Genomic DNA, 16685 nt, shown 5'->3' with positions numbered 1-16685 from the left:
TGGCTTCTAAATCAACTCTACTTTCCATTTCTTTCCAGGGAAACAAATTATTTGGTTCTCAGTTGGATTCTATTATTTCAACTGTTACTGGTGGGAAAGGAACTTTTTTACCACAGGATAAAAAGTCTAAAGGTAAAAACAGGGCTAACAATCGTTTTCGTTCCTTTCGTTTCAACAAAGAACAAAAGCCTGATCCTTCGTCCTCAGGAGCAGTTTCAGTTTGGAAACCATCTCCAGTCTGGAATAAATCCAAGCCTGCTAGAAAGGCAAAGCCTGCTTCTAAGTTCACATGAAGGTACGGCCCTCATTCCAGTTCAGCTGGTAGGGGGCAGGTTACGTTTTTTCAAAGAAATTTGGATCAGTTCTGTTCACAATCTTTGGATTCAGAACATTGTTTCAGAAGGGTACAGAATTGGTTTCAAGATGAGACCTCCTGCAAAGAGATTTTTTCTTTCCCATGTCCCAGTAAATCCAGTGAAAGCTCAAGCATTTCTGAATTGTGTTTCAGATCTAGAGTTGGCTGGAGTAATTATGCCAGTTCCAGTTCCGGAACAGGGGATGGGGTTTTATTCAAATCTCTTCATTGTACCAAAGAAGGAGAATTCCTTCAGACCAGTTCTGGATCTAAAATTATTGAATCGTTATGTAAGGATACCAACGTTCAAGATGGTAACTGTAAGGACTATATTGCCTTTTGTTCAGCAAGGGAATTATATGTCCACAATAGATTTACAGGATGCATATCTGCATATTCCGATTCATCCAGATCATTATCAGTTCCTGAGATTCTCTTTTCTAGACAAGCATTACCAATTTGTGGCTCTACCGTTTGGCCTTGCTACAGCTCCAAGAATTTTCACAAAGATTCTCGGTGCCCTTCTGTCTGTAATCAGAGAACAGGGTATTGTGGTATTTCCTTATTTGGACGATATCTTGGTACTTGCTCCGTCTTTACATTTAGCAGAGTCTCATACGAATCGACTTGTGTTGTTTCTTCAAGATCATGGTTGGAGGATCAATTTACCAAAAAGTTCTTTGATTCCTCAAACAAGGGTAACCTTTCTGGGTTTCCAGATAGATTCAGTGTCTATGACTTTGTCTTTAACAGACAAGAGACGTCTAAAATTGATTACAGCCTGTCGAAACCTTCAGTCTCAATCATTCCCTTCGGTAGCCTTATGCATGGAAATTCTAGGTCTTATGACTGCTGCATCGGACGCGATCCCCTTTGCTCGTTTTCACATGCGACCTCTTCAGCTCTGTATGCTGAACCAATGGTGCAGGGATTACACGAAGATATATCAATTAATATCTTTAAAACCGATTGTTCGGCACTCTCTAACGTGGTGGACAGATCACCATCGTTTAATTCAGGGGGCTTCTTTTGTTCTTCCGACCTGGACTGTAATTTCAACAGATGCAAGTCTCACAGGTTGGGGAGCTGTGTGGGGATCTCTGACGGCACAAGGAGTTTGGGAATCTCAGGAGGTGAGATTACCGATCAATATCTTGGAACTCCGTGCAGTTTTCAGAGCTCTTCAGTTTTGGCCTCTTCTGAAGAGAGAATCGTTCATTTGTTTTCAGACAGACAATGTCACAACTGTGGCATACATCAATCATCAAGGAGGGACTCACAGTCCTCTGGCTATGAAAGAAGTATCTCGAATTTTGGTTTGGGCGGAATCCAGCTCCTGTCTAATCTCTGCGGTTCATATCCCAGGTGTAGACAATTGGGAAGCGGATTATCTCAGTCGCCAAACGTTGCATCCGGGCGAATGGTCTCTTCACCCAGAGGTATTTCTTCAGATTGTTCAAATGTGGGGGCTCCCAGAGATAGATCTGATGGCCTCTCATCTAAACAAGAAACTTCCCAGGTATCTGTCCAGATCCCGGGATCCTCAGGCGGAGGCAGTGGATGCATTATCACTTCCTTGGAAGTATCATCCTGCCTATATTTTTCCGCCTCTAGTTCTTCTTCCAAGAGTAATCTCCAAGATTCTGAGGGAATGCTCGTTTGTTCTGCTAATAGCTCCGGCATGGCCTCACAGGTTTTGGTATACGGATCTTGTCCGGATGGCATCTTGCCAACCATGGACTCTTCCGTTAAGACCAGACCTTCTGTCTCAAGGTCCTTTTTTCCATCCGGATCTGAAATCCTTAAATTTAAAGGTATGGAGATTGAACGCTTGATTCTTGGTCATAGAGGTTTCTCTGACTCCGTGATTAATACTATGTTACAGGCTCGTAAATCTGTATCTCGAGAGATATATTATAGAGTCTGGAAGACTTATATTTCTTGGTGTCTTTCTCATCATTTTTCTTGGCATTCTTTTAGAATTCCGAGAATTTTACAGTTTCTTCAGGATGGTTTAGATAAGGGTTTGTCCGCGAGTTCTTTGAAAGGACAAATCTCCGCTCTTTCGGTTCTTTTTCACAGAAAGATTGCTATTTTTCCTGATATTCATTGTTTTGTACAAGCTTTGGTTCGTATAAAACCTGTCATTAAGTCAATTTCTCCTCCATGGAGTTTGAATTTGGTTTTGGGAGCTCTTCAAGCTCCTCCGTTTGAACCTATGCATTCATTGGACATTAAATTACTTTCTTGGAAAGTTTTGTTCCTTTTGGCCATCTCTTCTGCTAGAAGAGTTTCTGAATTATCTGCTCTTTCTTGTGAGTCTCCTTTTCTGATTTTTCATCAGGATAAGGCGGTGTTGCGAACTTCTTTTGAATTTTTACCTAAAGTTGTGAATTCCAACAACATTAGTAGAGAAATTGTGGTTCCTTCATTATGTCCTAATCCTAAGAATTCTAAGGAGAAATCATTGCATTCTTTGGATGTTGTTAGAGCTTTGAAATATTATGTTGAAGCTACGAAATCTTTCCGTAAGACTTCTAGTCTATTTGTTATCTTTTCCGGTTCTAGGAAAGGCCAGAAAGCTTCTGCCATTTCTTTGGCATCTTGGTTGAAATCTTTAATTCATCTTGCCTATGTTGAGTCGGGTAAAATTCCGCCTCAAAGAATTACAGCTCATTCTACTAGGTCAGTTTCTACTTCCTGGGCGTTTAGGAATGAAGCTTCGGTTGACCAGATCTGCAAAGCAGCAACTTGGTCCTCTTTGCATACTTTTACTAAATTCTACCATTTTGATGTATTTTCTTCTTCTGAAGCAGTTTTTGGTAGAAAAGTTCTTCAGGCAGCGGTTTCAGTTTGAATCTTCTGCTTATGTTTTTTGTTAAACTTTATTTTGGGTGTGGATTATTTTCAGCAGGAATTGGCTGTCTTTATTTTATCCCTCCCTCTCTAGTGACTCTTGTGTGGAAAGATCCACATCTTGGGTAGTCATTATCCCATACGTCACTAGCTCATGGACTCTTGTTAATTACATGAAAGAAAACATAATTTATGTAAGAACTTACCTGATAAATTCATTTCTTTCATATTAACAAGAGTCCATGAGGCCCACCCTTTTTTGTGGTGGTTATGATTTTTTTGTATAAAGCACAATTATTCCAATTCCTTATTTTATATGCTTCGCACTTTTTTTCTTATCACCCCACTTCTTGGCTATTCGTTAAACTGATTTGTGGGTGTGGTGAGGGGTGTATTTATAGGCATTTTAAGGTTTGGGAAACTTTGCCCCTCCTGGTAGGAATGTATATCCCATACGTCACTAGCTCATGGACTCTTGTTAATATGAAAGAAATGAATTTATCAGGTAAGTTCTTACATAAATTATGTTTTTCGTGCCTTTCGAAATTTCAAGACAGGTTCAGCATCAACTTCCTCTGCTTCAAAACAAGAGGGAACTTTTGCTCAATCCAAGCAGGCCTGGAAATCTAACCAGTCCTGGAACAAGGGCAAGCAGGCCAGAAAGCCTGCTGCTGCCTCCAAGACAGCATGAAGGAACGGCCCCCTATCCGGCAACGGATCTAGTAGGGGGCGATGGAGATCATATCTCAGGGATATCTTCTGGACTTCAAAGCTTCTCCTCCACAGGGGAGATTTCACCTTTCAAGATTATCTGCAAACCAGATAAAGAAAGAGGCATTCCTACGCTGCGTGCAAGACCTCCTAGTAATGGGAGTGATCCATCCAGTTCCGCGGACAGAACAAGGACAGGGTTTTTATTCAAATCTGTTTGTGGTTCCCAAAAAAGAGGGAACCTTCAGACCAATTTTGGATCTAAAGATCTTAAACAAATTCCTCAGAGTTCCATCATTCAAGATGGAAACTATTCGAACCATCTTACCCATGATCCAAGAGGGTCAGTACATGACCACAGTGGACTTAAAGGATGCCTACCTTCACATTCCGATTCACAAGAATCATCATCGGTTCCTGAGATTTGCCTTTCTAGACAGGCATTACCAATTTGTAGCTCTTCCCTTCGGGTTGGCTACAGCCCCAAGAATTTTTACAAAGGTTCTGGGCTTTCTTCTGGCGGTTCTAAGACCGCGAGGCATAGCAGTGGCTCCTTATATAGACGACATCCTGATACAGGCGTCAAGCTTTCAAATTGCCAAGTCTCATACAAAGATAGTTCTGGCATTTCTGAGGTCGCATGGGTGGAAAGTGAACGAAGAAAAGAGTTCTCTATCTCCTCTCACAAGGGGTTTCCTTCCTAGGGACTCTTATAGATTCTGTAGAAATGAAAATTTACCTGACGGAGTCCAGGTTATCAAAACTTCTAAATGCTTGCCGTGTTCTTCACTCCACTCCGCGCCCTGCGGTGGCTCAGTGCATGGAGGTAATCGGTTTAATGGTAGCGGCAATGGACATAGTGCCATTTGCGCGCCTGCATCTCAGACCGCTGCAATTATGCATGCTCAGTCAGTGGAATGGGGATTACACAGATTTGTCCCCTCTACTAAATCTGGATCAGGAAACCAGAGATTCTCTTCTCTGGTGGTTATCTCGGGTCCACCTGTCCAAGGGTATGACCTTTCGCAGACCAGATTGGACGATTGTAACAACAGATGCCAGCCTTCCTGAAAGGATTACAGCTCATTCCACTAGAGCTGTGGCTTCCACCTGGGCCTTTAAAAATGAGGCTTCGGTTGAACAGATTTGCAAGGCTGCGACTTGGTCTTCGCTTCACACCTTTTCCAAATTTTCCAAATTTTATACTTTTGCTTCTTCGGAGGCTGTTTTTGGGAGAAAGGTTCTACAGGCAGTGGTTCCTTCCGTTTAAGTTCCTGCCTTGTCCCTCCCATCATCCGTGTACTTTAGCTTTGGTATTGGTATCCCACAAGTAATGGATGATCCGTGGACTGGATACACTTAACAAGAGAAAACATAATTTATGCTTACCTGATAAATTTATTTCTCTTGTAGTGTATCCAGTCCACGGCCCGCCCTGTCTTTTTTAAGGCAGATCTAAATTTTAATTAAACTACAGTCACCACTGCACCCTATGGTTTCTCCTTTCTCAGCTTGTTTCGGTCGAATGACTGGATATGGCAGTGAGGGGAGGAGCTATATAGCAGCTCTGCTGTGGGTGATCCTCTTGCAACTTCCTGTTGGGAAGGAGAATATCCCACAAGTAATGGATGATCCGTGGACTGGATACACTACAAGAGAAATACATTTATCAGGTAAGCATAAATTGTTTTTTTTTTTTTTTTTAAAAAAGCAATATCAAACGCAAAATTTATTATCAATTTTTTTTCATTTTCGTGATATCTTTTGTTAAAAATCAGGGACATAAGCTCAGGAGCCTGCCCTTTTCTGAAGCACTATATGGCAACAGTTTTGCAAGAATGTTATCCATTTACAAGAGCACTAGATGGCAGCACTATTTCCTGCTATGTAGTTCTCCAGATGCCTACCTAGGTATCTCTTCAACACAGAATATCATGGGAACAAAGCAAATTTAAAGTAAATGTCAATTTAGATGAATTAGTGACCGGTTTTTAATAAACTTATTAAAAACAAGGGCACTTTAATTCATCAAAATTGAGATTTCACTCTTTTTCTTCAAAAACTTACCTTTTAATCCTGTCAGCCGCTGCAGCGCTTCCTCCGCCCGTCGCAAGTCCTCTTCGTCCTCCAAAACGACGAATCTGGCTTCCTCCAATCACTGCGTTGCATCAGGCCATGATCCCCCTGGGGGGGAAAGCCGTGATTGGAGGAAGCCGGATTCGTCATTTCTGACATAAGAAGAGGCTTCCGACGGCCGGGGGAATCGCTGGAACGGCATTCAGGATTAAAAGGTAAGTTTTTGAAGAAAAGGCGTGAAATGTCAATTTTGATTAATTAAAGTACCCTTGTTTTTAATAGGTTTATTAAAAAACGGGCACTAATTCATCCAAATTGACCTTCACTTTAATAATCAAATAAAATTGGAAACTATTTTTAAATTGTGTGTTCTTTCTGAATTACAAAACAAAATTTGTTTTTGTGTTATTTCCTTTTAATGTTGTATGTTCTTTCTGAATCCCAAAACATTTTTTTTGGGGGGGGTTTATATCCTTTTAATGTCCTTTTAAAGAAGCCAAGCAAAAGAACAAATATATTATGTAAAGGACCATGCAGGCTATAAAAGTACTTGCATGCAATGTCTGTATCTCAGGTTAACAGATATGTTTTTAGCTTCATTTATTTATTTATTTTCCTAAAAGATTAATAAATAAATAACCCATATTTTTGTACTATTTAATAACACTCATAAAGTTATTTAAAATTTTAATCTGCCTTATGTCAATTAAAAATAGTACATTTATAGTTTTTTATTATGGTTTGATTTAATTTTTTATGATATAATTTAAGAATTTAGAATAAATCTTTCACCATCCATGGAAGTTAGATCCTAAAAACTGTTATTTTTTTTTTGATTCTCATAAATGGTCATCTCCAATTTTGTCGTTATTTGAGACATTGTTATCTATGACATTTGTTTTTTCACATCTTTTACAGGAAAATTTCCAAGTTGAACTGCTTGTTGAATATCCCTTAAGGTGTTTGGTGCTTGTAGGGCAGGCATCTGCAGAAATGTGGAGGAGGAATGGACTCACTATCATTAGCCAGGCAAGTAATATTGAAATAGATCAAGACAAGGGTCAAGTCTTACAAAAAAGTGTGCAAACTCACCAAGATCTCCACCCCCCTCATAATTAATATTATTTTACACACACACACACACACACACACTGTATTTATATGTATATAAACATATATATCTATCAGAAGCAGACTGAGACCAACCAGGGCCCCACTGCCTCTTTTGCTCTTTTTTTCTCCACCTTAAGGTTTCCCAACACTTACTCTGAATTTGAAATACATTTTTCTGACAATTTTTTTGTTCTCTATTTTTCTCTCTTTTTCTGTCCCTTGTATCATGTGACAACCATCAGCCAATCACAGACGGCTCAGTTTATCAATCACTGTGGATTGCCTCACATGGTAAAGGAGAAAGGTAGAGAGAAAGTAGCAAGAACGGAAAGACTAAAATAAAGAGCTAGCTAGAGAGGGGACATAGGAAAGGGGGAGTGAAAAAGTGAAGGCAAGAAACTGTACTTTTTGAGTTCTACATGTATCATTAAATGCCTGCACTATTAATATAGGATACATGTTAGATTTTATCTTTATTACTAATGATAACAGCATTGTAACTATCAGAAGCATACTAACAATTTACAAGTAACTGCAACAGATATTCTATGGGGGCCATCATATCATAAAAGCAGTTTTTTCTTTAAATTATTATTTAACTATTTTGATCAAAATTCTACCACATGCCCCTGGTAGTAGTAACATTTTGCTGTACCAAAAAGCATCTAGGTACCCTAAAACGTTATACAGTGCATAAAACTAAATACCACTATGCATTGAGTTAATACCACAAACTGAAATATCGCAAAGGGCTGCCTGGCGGCCTTAAATACCAAAACTTAAGCCTGAGACATCCTACTGCAACGTCCTTAAATCTTCCTTCTAAATAATAACCATAACAGTTAATCGAAATCATTTCCTATATAAAATCTGATCCATGGTAACCCCTCTACATGTACGTTCCCCCATCCTCGCACTGCTTTTATCCCTCTTGCACTTAATAAAATTCCTATGTGCTCAATCCATCAAAAGTTATCCACACTCACTTCCCCATTGCAATCCCACAACGACCAAATTGCTTATACAGTGTGTGTGTATGTATGTGTATGTATATATATATATATATATGTATATATATATATATATATATATATATATACACACACACATAAATATGTACTGTACTGCGAGTGGGTTTATACAAGTTTGAAATAAAAAGTAATTCTCCAGGGCTGCCTGCACCTACTGACCCCTGCCTAGAGCTGGCCCTGCCTCTTAGCCTGTTTGCGCTAAACTGACTTAGCGATGTAATTTTTAATGTGACACACTGACATGTCTTCCTAAATTAATTAATATGTGCAGTGGTAGCGGGGCCCCATACAGCATATGGAGTACATATTTCCTGGGCCACGCTCTGAGCATAATGCTTTTTTAAAACAATTTGAACTGCCAGCCCAGGACTTACCTTCTACTGTAGTCTGGACACAGGCCAGCAAGCTGATGGAGCAAAACACCAAACCCCCCCCCCCATCCCGTCAGGGCTGGACTGTGAATAAAACGAAGACAAGCCCTATTAGATATGCAGAATCTGTTTGGACCCTACAAAGGAATTATTATTATGTTGTTATTATTATAATAACAAAAACAATATATATACAGGAGTGTAGCACTAGTGTTCACACCACATGGCCTTTGTTTACACAATACACTATTATAGAACTATCTATAGATATGTGTATATATAAAATAGGTAGTTCTATATCTCTCAGAAAATTAAAAAAAAAAACATCAGACTTTGCCCAGCATGACAGATAGATAATATATATATACAACACATAGACAGATAGTAAGACATATAGATAGATAGAATATAGATACAACACAGATAGATAAGACAGTCATATAGATAGATAACACAGACAGACATAGATAGATGATACAATACAAACAGATGATCAATATATATCTACACAATCCCATAAAATACATAAGAGATGTTCTAAATAATACATAAGTTGCTTGCTATGCTTTCTAAGAAATGTATTGTACATTAACTTTTATGTCTTTCTTGTTTGGCACACAATGGGGTTAAATATAAGAAAAATCTACAGGGGGATGTAGGGCTTAACCTGTTGAGCTAAATTAAAATCTCTTTTAAAGGGGGTGCTTATTGGGGGCTTACAGTGGGAGCTGATGGGGCTTATGTAAATTACAGAGGGGGTACTTATGGGGGTTACAGTGGGAGCTGATGGGACTTATGTAGGTTAAAGAGGGGGTGCTGATGGGGCTTAGGTAGGTTACAGAGGGGATACTTATAGGGGTTACAGGGGGTGCTTATGGATGTTACAGTGGGAGCTGATGGGGCTTATGTAGGTTACAGAGGGGGTGCTTATGGGGGTTACAGGGGGTGTTACAGTGGGAGCTGATGGGGCTTATGTAGGTTACACAGGTGGTGCTTATGGGGGTTACAGAGGGTGCTGATGGGGCTTATGTAGGTTACACAGGGGGTGCTTATGGGGGTTACAGGGGGGCTGATGGGGCTTATGTAGGTTAAAGAGGGGGTGGTTAGGGGGGGGCACTAGGGCTTATGTAGGTTACGGAGGGGGTAACTTACATAAGCCCCATCAGCTCCCCCTGTAAGCCCCATAAGCACCCCCTCTGTAACCTACATAAGCCCCATCAACTCCCACTGTAACCCCCATATCAGCACTATATATATATATATATATATATATATATATATATACACACACACATACACACACACCTGCACACAAATATACTTAAACATTTATTTACACACAAATATATGCAGTGTAAACACATTTTTCATGTTTTATATATTTATATACATATACACACACATATATATGTGTAAATTAGATTTGCCTATACATATGGCATTGAGTAATGTACACAGACAGGACATACTATGCATTCATTTTGTATTCATTATTTTGCTTCAGTTAAATTATATATAAAAACCTTGTGTCCTCTTAAATGCCCCTGAAAATTGTTCTGAATCCATTCCCTCCATAGAGGCTTGAGTGTCACCACTATACTTATACTTGTTAAAAATATATGACCCTGTAACATGCTACTGTTTTTTTCTTTCATGTAATTAGCAAGAGTCCATGAGCTAGTGACGTATGGGATATACATTCCTACCAGGAGGGGCAAAGTTTCCCAAACCTTAAAATGCCTATAAATACACCCCTCACCACACCCACAATTCAGTTTTACAAACTTTGCCTCCTATGGAGGTGGTGAAGTAAGCTAGATTCTACGTTGATATGCGCTCCGCAGCAGGTTGGAGCCCGGTTTTCCTCTCAGCGTGCAGTGAATGTCAGAGGGTTGTGAGGAGAGTATTGCCTGTTTGAATTCAATGATCTCCTTCTACGGGGTCTATTTCTCCAACATAGGTGTGTCCGGTCCACGGCGTCATCCTTACTTGTGGGATATTCTCTTCCCCAACAGGAAATGGCAAAGAGCCCAGCAAAGCTGGTCACATGATCCCTCCTAGGCTCCGCCTACCCCAGTCATTCTCTTTGCCGTTGCACAGGCAACATCTCCACGGAGATGGCTAAGAGTTTTTTGGTGTTTAAATGTAGTTTTTATTCTTCAATCAAGTGTTTGTTATTTTAAAATAGTGCTGGTATGTACTATTTACTCTGAAACAGAAAAAAGAAGAAGATTTCTGTTTGTAAGAGGAAGATGATTTTAGCAGACGTTACTAAAATCGATTGCTGTTTCCACACAGGACTGTTGAGATGAAGTAACTTCAGTTGGGGGAAGCAGTTGGCAGACTTTTCTGCCTGAGGTATGACTGGCCACATTTCTAACAAGACTTTGTAATGCTGGAAGGCTGTAATTTTCCCTATGGGGACCGGTAAGCCATTTTCTTAGATTAAGCAAAAGAATAAAAGGCTTTATAAGGGCTTAAAAGACTGGTAGACATTTTTCTGGGCTAAAACGATTACTTTGCTAAGCATATTTGACAGATTATAACTCTTTATAGTTATTATAATCTTGGGGATTGTTGGTAAAAACGGCAGGCACTGTATGGACACCTTTTTCAGATGGGGGCCTTCTCTAGTCATAGGCAGAGCCTCATTTTCGCGCCACTAATGCGCAGTTGTTTTTGGAAGGCAAGGCATGCAGATGCATGTGTGAGGAGCTAAGAACCACTGAAAAAGCTTATAGAAGGCGTCATTTGGTATCGTATTCCCCCCTGGGCTTGGTTGGGTCTCAGCAAAGCAGATACCTGGGACTGTATAGGGGTTAAATGTAAAAACGGCTCCGGTTCCGTTATTTTAAGGGTTAAAGCTTTCAAATTTGGTGTGCAATACTTTTAAGGCTTTAAGACACTGTGGTGAAATTTTGGTGAATTTTGAACAATTGCTTCATGCTTTTTCGCATATTCAGTAATAAAGTGTGTTCTGTTTAAAATTTAAAGTGACAGTAACGGTTTTATTTTAAAACGTTTTTTGTGCTTTGTTGACAAGTTTAAGCCTGTTTAACATGTCTGAACCATCAGATAAGCGATGTTCTATATGTATGAAAGCCAATGTGTCTCCCCATTTAAATATATGTGATAATTGTGACATAGTGTCCAAACAAAGTAGGGACAACGATGCCACAGATAATAATAGTGCCCAAGATGATTCTTCAGATGAGGGGAGTAAGCATGGTACTGCATCACCCCCTTCTGTGTCTACACCAGTTTTGCCCACACAAGAGGCCCCTAGTACATCTAGTGCGCCAATACTTATTACTATGCAACAATTAACGGCTGTTATGGATAATTCTATTGCAAATATTTTATCTAAAATGCCTACTTATCAAAGAAAGCGCGATTGCTCTGTTTTAAACACTGAAGAGCAAGAGGACGCTGATGATAACGTTTCTGACATACCCTCACACCACTCTGAAGGGGCCAGGAGGGAGGTTTTGTCTGAGGGAGAAATTTCAGATTCAGGAAAAATTTCTCAACAAGCTGAACCTGATGTTGTAACATTTAAATTTAAATTAGAACATCTCCGCGCACTGCTTAAGGAGGTATTATCTACTCTGGATGATTGTGACAATTTGGTCATTCCAGAGAAATTATGTAAGATGGACAAGTTCCTAGAGGTTCCGGTGCCCCCCGATGTTTTTCCTATACCCAAGCGGGTGGCGGACATAGTAAATAAGGAATGGGAAAGGCCCGGCATACCTTTTGTTCCTCCCCCTATATTTAAGAAATTATTTTCTATAGTCGACCCCAGAAAGGACTTATGGCAGACAGTCCGCACTACTATTCCCATAGAAGATAGTTGTGCTTTCAAAGATCCTATGGATAAAAAATTAGAGGGTTTGCTTAAAAAGATGTTTGTTCAGCAAGGTTACCTTCTACAACCAATTTCATGCATTGTTCCTGTCACTACGGCAGCGTGTTTCTGGTTCGAAGAACTAGAAAAATCGCTCAATAAAGAATCTTCGTATGAGGAGGTTATGGACAGAGTTCAAGCACTTAAATTGGCTAACTCTTTTATTCTAGATGCCGCTTTGCAATTAGCTAGATTAGCGGCGAAAAATTCAGGGTTTGCTATCGTGGCGCGCAGAGCGCTCTGGCTAAAGTCTTGGTCAGCGGATGTGTCTTCCAAGACAAAATTGCTTAACATCCCTTTCAAGGGCAAAACACTGTTTGGTCCTGATTTGAAAGAGATTATTTCAGACATCACCGGGGGAAAGGGCCACGCCCTTCCTCAGGATAGGTCTTTTAAGGCTAGAAATAAGCCTAATTTTCGTCCCTTTCGCAGAAACGGACCAGCCTCTACTTCTACATCCTCTAAGCAAGAGGGTAATACTTCTCAACCCAAACCAGCCTGGAGACCGATGCAAGGCTGGAACAAGGGTAAGCAGGCCAAGAAGCCTGCCACTGCTACCAAAACAGCATGAAGGGATGGCCCCCGATCCGGGACCGGATCTGGTGGGAGGGCAGACTTTCTCTCTTTGCTCAGGCCTGGGCAAGAGATGTTCAGGATCCTTGGGCACTAGAAATAGTTTCTCAAGGTTATCTCCTGGAATTCAAGGAACTACCCCCAAGGGGAAGGTTCCACAGGTCTCAATTATCTTCAAACCAAATAAAAAGACAGGCATTCTTACATTGTGTAGAAGAACTGTTAAAGATGGGAGTAATTCATCCAGTTCCAATAGGAGAACAAGGGATGGGGTTTTACTCCAACCTGTTCATAGTTCCCAAAAAAGAGGGAACATTCAGACCAATTCTAGATCTCAAGATCCTAAACAAATTTCTCAGGGTTCCATCGTTCAAGATGGAAACCATTCGAACGATCCTTCCTACCATCCAGGAAGGTCAATTTATGACCACGGTGGATTTAAAGGATGCGTACCTACATATTCCTATACACAAGGAACATCATCAGTTCCTAAGGTTCGCTTTTCTGGACAAGCATTACCAGTTTGTGGCACTTCCATTCGGATTAGCCACTGCTCCGAGAATTTTCACAAAGGTACTAGGGTCCCTTCTAGCGGTTCTAAGACCAAGGGGCATTGCAGTAGTACCGTACTTGGACGACATCCTAATTCAAGCGTCGTCTCTGTCAAAAGCAAAGGCTCATACGGACATCGTCCTAGCCTTTCTCAGATCTCACGGATGGAAAGTGAACATAGAAAAAAGTTCTCTTTCCCCGTCAACAAGAGTTCCCTTCTTGGGAACAATAATAGACTCCTTAGAAATGAGGATTTTTCTGACAGAGGTCAGAAAATCAAAACTTCTAAGCTCTTGTCAAGTTCTTCATTCTGTTCTTCGTCCTTCCATAGCGCAGTGCATGGAAGTAATAGGATTGATGGTTGCAGCAATGGACATAGTTCCTTTTGCACGAATTCATCTAAGACCATTACAACTGTGCATGCTCAGACAGTGGAATGGGGATTATACAGACTTGTCTCCGACGATTCAAGTAGATCAAAGGACCAGAGATTCACTCCGTTGGTGGCTAATCCTGGACAACTTGTCACAGGGAATGAGCTTCCGCAGACCAGAGTGGGTCATTGTCACGACCGACGCCAGTCTGGTGGGCTGGGGCGCGGTCTGGGAACCCCTGAAAGCTCAGGGTCTATGGTCTCGGGAAGATTCTCTTCTCCCGATAAACATTCTGGAACTGAGAGCGATATTCAATGCTCTCAAAGCTTGGCCTCATCTAGCAAAGGCCAAATTCATAAGGTTTCAATCAGACAACATGACGACAGTTGCATATATCAACCATCAGTGGGGAACAAGGAGTTCCCTGGCGATGGAGGAAGTGACCAAGATAATTCAATGGGCGGAGGATCACTACTGCCACTTGTCTGCAATCCACATCCCAGGAGTGGAAAATTGGGAAGCGGATTTTCTGAGTCGTCAGACATTCCATCCGGGGGAGTGGGAACTCCACCCGGAAATCTTTGCCCAAATAACTCAATTATGGGGCATTCCAGACATGGATCTGATGGCCTCTCGTCAGAACTTCAAGGTTCCTTGTTACGGGTCCAGATCCAGGGATCCCAAGGCGACTCTAGTAGATGCACTAGTAGCACCTTGGACCTTCAACCTAGCTTATGTATTCCCACCGTTTCCTCTCATTCCCAGGCTGGTAGCCAGGATCAACCAGGAGAGGGCTTCGGTGATCTTGATAGCTCCTGCGTGGCCACGCAGGACTTGGTATGCAGACCTGGTGAATATGTCATCGGCTCCACCATGGAAGCTACCTTTGAGACAGGACCTTCTTGTTCAAGGTCCATTCGAACATCCGAATCTGGTTTCCCTCCAACTGACTGCTTGGAGATTGAACGCTTGATTTTATCAAAGCGTGGGTTTTCAGATTCTGTAATAGATACTCTGATTCAGGCTAGAAAGCCTGTAACTAGAAAAATTTACCATAAGATATGGAAAAAATATATCTGTTGGTGTGAATCTAAAGGATTCCCATGGAACAAGATAAAAATTCCTAAGATTCTATCCTTTCTACAAGAAGGTTTGGAGAAAGGATTATCTGCAAGTTCTCTGAAGGGACAGATCTCTGCGTTATCTGTTTTACTTCACAAAAGGCTGGCAGCTGTGCCAGACGTTCAAGCGTTTGTTCAGGCTCTGGTTAGAATCAAGACTGTTTACAGACCTTTGACTCCTCCCTGGAGTCTTAATCTAGTTCTTTCAGTTCTTCAAGGGGTTCCGTTTGAACCTTTACATTCCGTAGATATTAAGTTATTATCTTGGAAAGTTTTGTTTTTGGTTGCAATTTCTTCTGCTAGAAGAGTTTCTGAGTTATCTGCTCTGCAGTGTTCTCCGCCCTATCTGGTGTTCCATGCAGATAAGGTGGTTTTGCGTACTAAGCCTGGTTTTCTTCCGAAAGTTGTTTCCAACAAGAATATTAACCAGGAGATAGTTGTACCTTCTTTGTGTCCGAATCCAGTTTCAAAGAAGGAACGTTTGTTACACAATTTGGACGTGGTCCGTGCTCTAAAATTCTATTTAGAGGCCACTAAAGATTTCAGACAAACATCTTCTTTGTTTGTTGTTTATTCTGGTAAAAGGAGAGGTCAAAAGGCAACTTCTACCTCTCTTTCTTTTTGGCTTAAAAGCATTATCCGATTGGCTTATGAGACTGCCGGACGGCAGCCTCCTGAAAGAATCACAGCTCATTCCACTAGGGCTGTGGCTTCCACATGGGCCTTCAAGAACGAGGCTTCTGTTGACCAGATATGTAAGGCAGCGACTTGGTCTTCACTGCACACTTTTGCCAAATTTTACAAATTTGATACTTTTGCTTCTTCAGAGGCTATTTTTGGGAGAAAGGTTTTGCAAGCCGTGGTGCCTTCCATTTAGGTGACCTGATTTGCTCCCTCCCTTCATCCGTGTCCTAAAGCTTTGGTATTGGTTCCCACAAGTAAGGATGACGCCGTGGACCGGACACACCTATGTTGGAGAAAACAGAATTTATGCTTACCTGATAAATTACTTTCTCCAACGGTGTGTCCGGTCCACGGCCCGCCCTGGTTTTTTTAATCAGGTCTGATGAATTATTTTCTCTAACTACAGTCACCACGGTATCATATGGTTTCTCCTATGCATATTTCCTCCTGTACGTCGGTCGAATGACTGGGGTAGGCGGAGCCTAGGAGGGATCATGTGACCAGCTTTGCTGGGCTCTTTGCCATTTCCTGTTGGGGAAGAGAATATCCCACAAGTAAGGATGACGCCGTGGACCGGACACACCGTTGGAGAAAGTAATTTATCAGGTAAGCATAAATTCTGTTTTCATAGGTTCTCTGTTATCGGTCGTAGAGATTCATCTCTTACCTCCCTTTTCAGATCGACGATATACTTTTATATATATACCATTACCTCTGCTGATTTTCGTTTCAGTACTGGTTTGGCTTTCTACAAACATGTAGATGAGTGTCCTGGGGTAAGTAAGTCTTATTTTCTGTGACACTCTAAGCTATGGTTGGGCACTTTTTTAATAAAGTTCTAAATATATGTATTCAAACATTTATTTGCCTTGACTCAGGATGTTCAACATTCCTTATTTTCAGACAGTCAGTTTCATATTTGGGATAATGCACTTGAATCAAATATTTTTCTTACCTTAAA

General features: G+C 40.9%; 1 protein-coding gene across 5 annotated transcripts in view; it reads left to right on the top strand.

Moving 5' to 3' along the window:
* Positions 1–16685, top strand: part of UBR1 (ubiquitin protein ligase E3 component n-recognin 1) — a 693945-nt gene that overhangs the window by 334692 nt on the left and 342568 nt on the right. For all 5 annotated transcript variants that reach the window (XM_053697798.1, XM_053697801.1, XM_053697800.1 and 2 more), the window contains exon 17: positions 6917–7027. In XM_053697798.1, coding sequence (XP_053553773.1) covers positions 6917–7027 — 111 coding nt within the window. The remainder of the gene's footprint in view (positions 1–6916; positions 7028–16685) is intronic.

Source organism: Bombina bombina, chromosome 1 (genome assembly GCF_027579735.1).
Source record: "Bombina bombina isolate aBomBom1 chromosome 1, aBomBom1.pri, whole genome shotgun sequence".
NCBI classification, from domain to species: Eukaryota; Metazoa; Chordata; class Amphibia; order Anura; family Bombinatoridae; genus Bombina; species Bombina bombina.
Note: the sequence above shows the minus strand (reverse complement) of the source record. Positions and strands in the feature narration are given on the sequence as shown.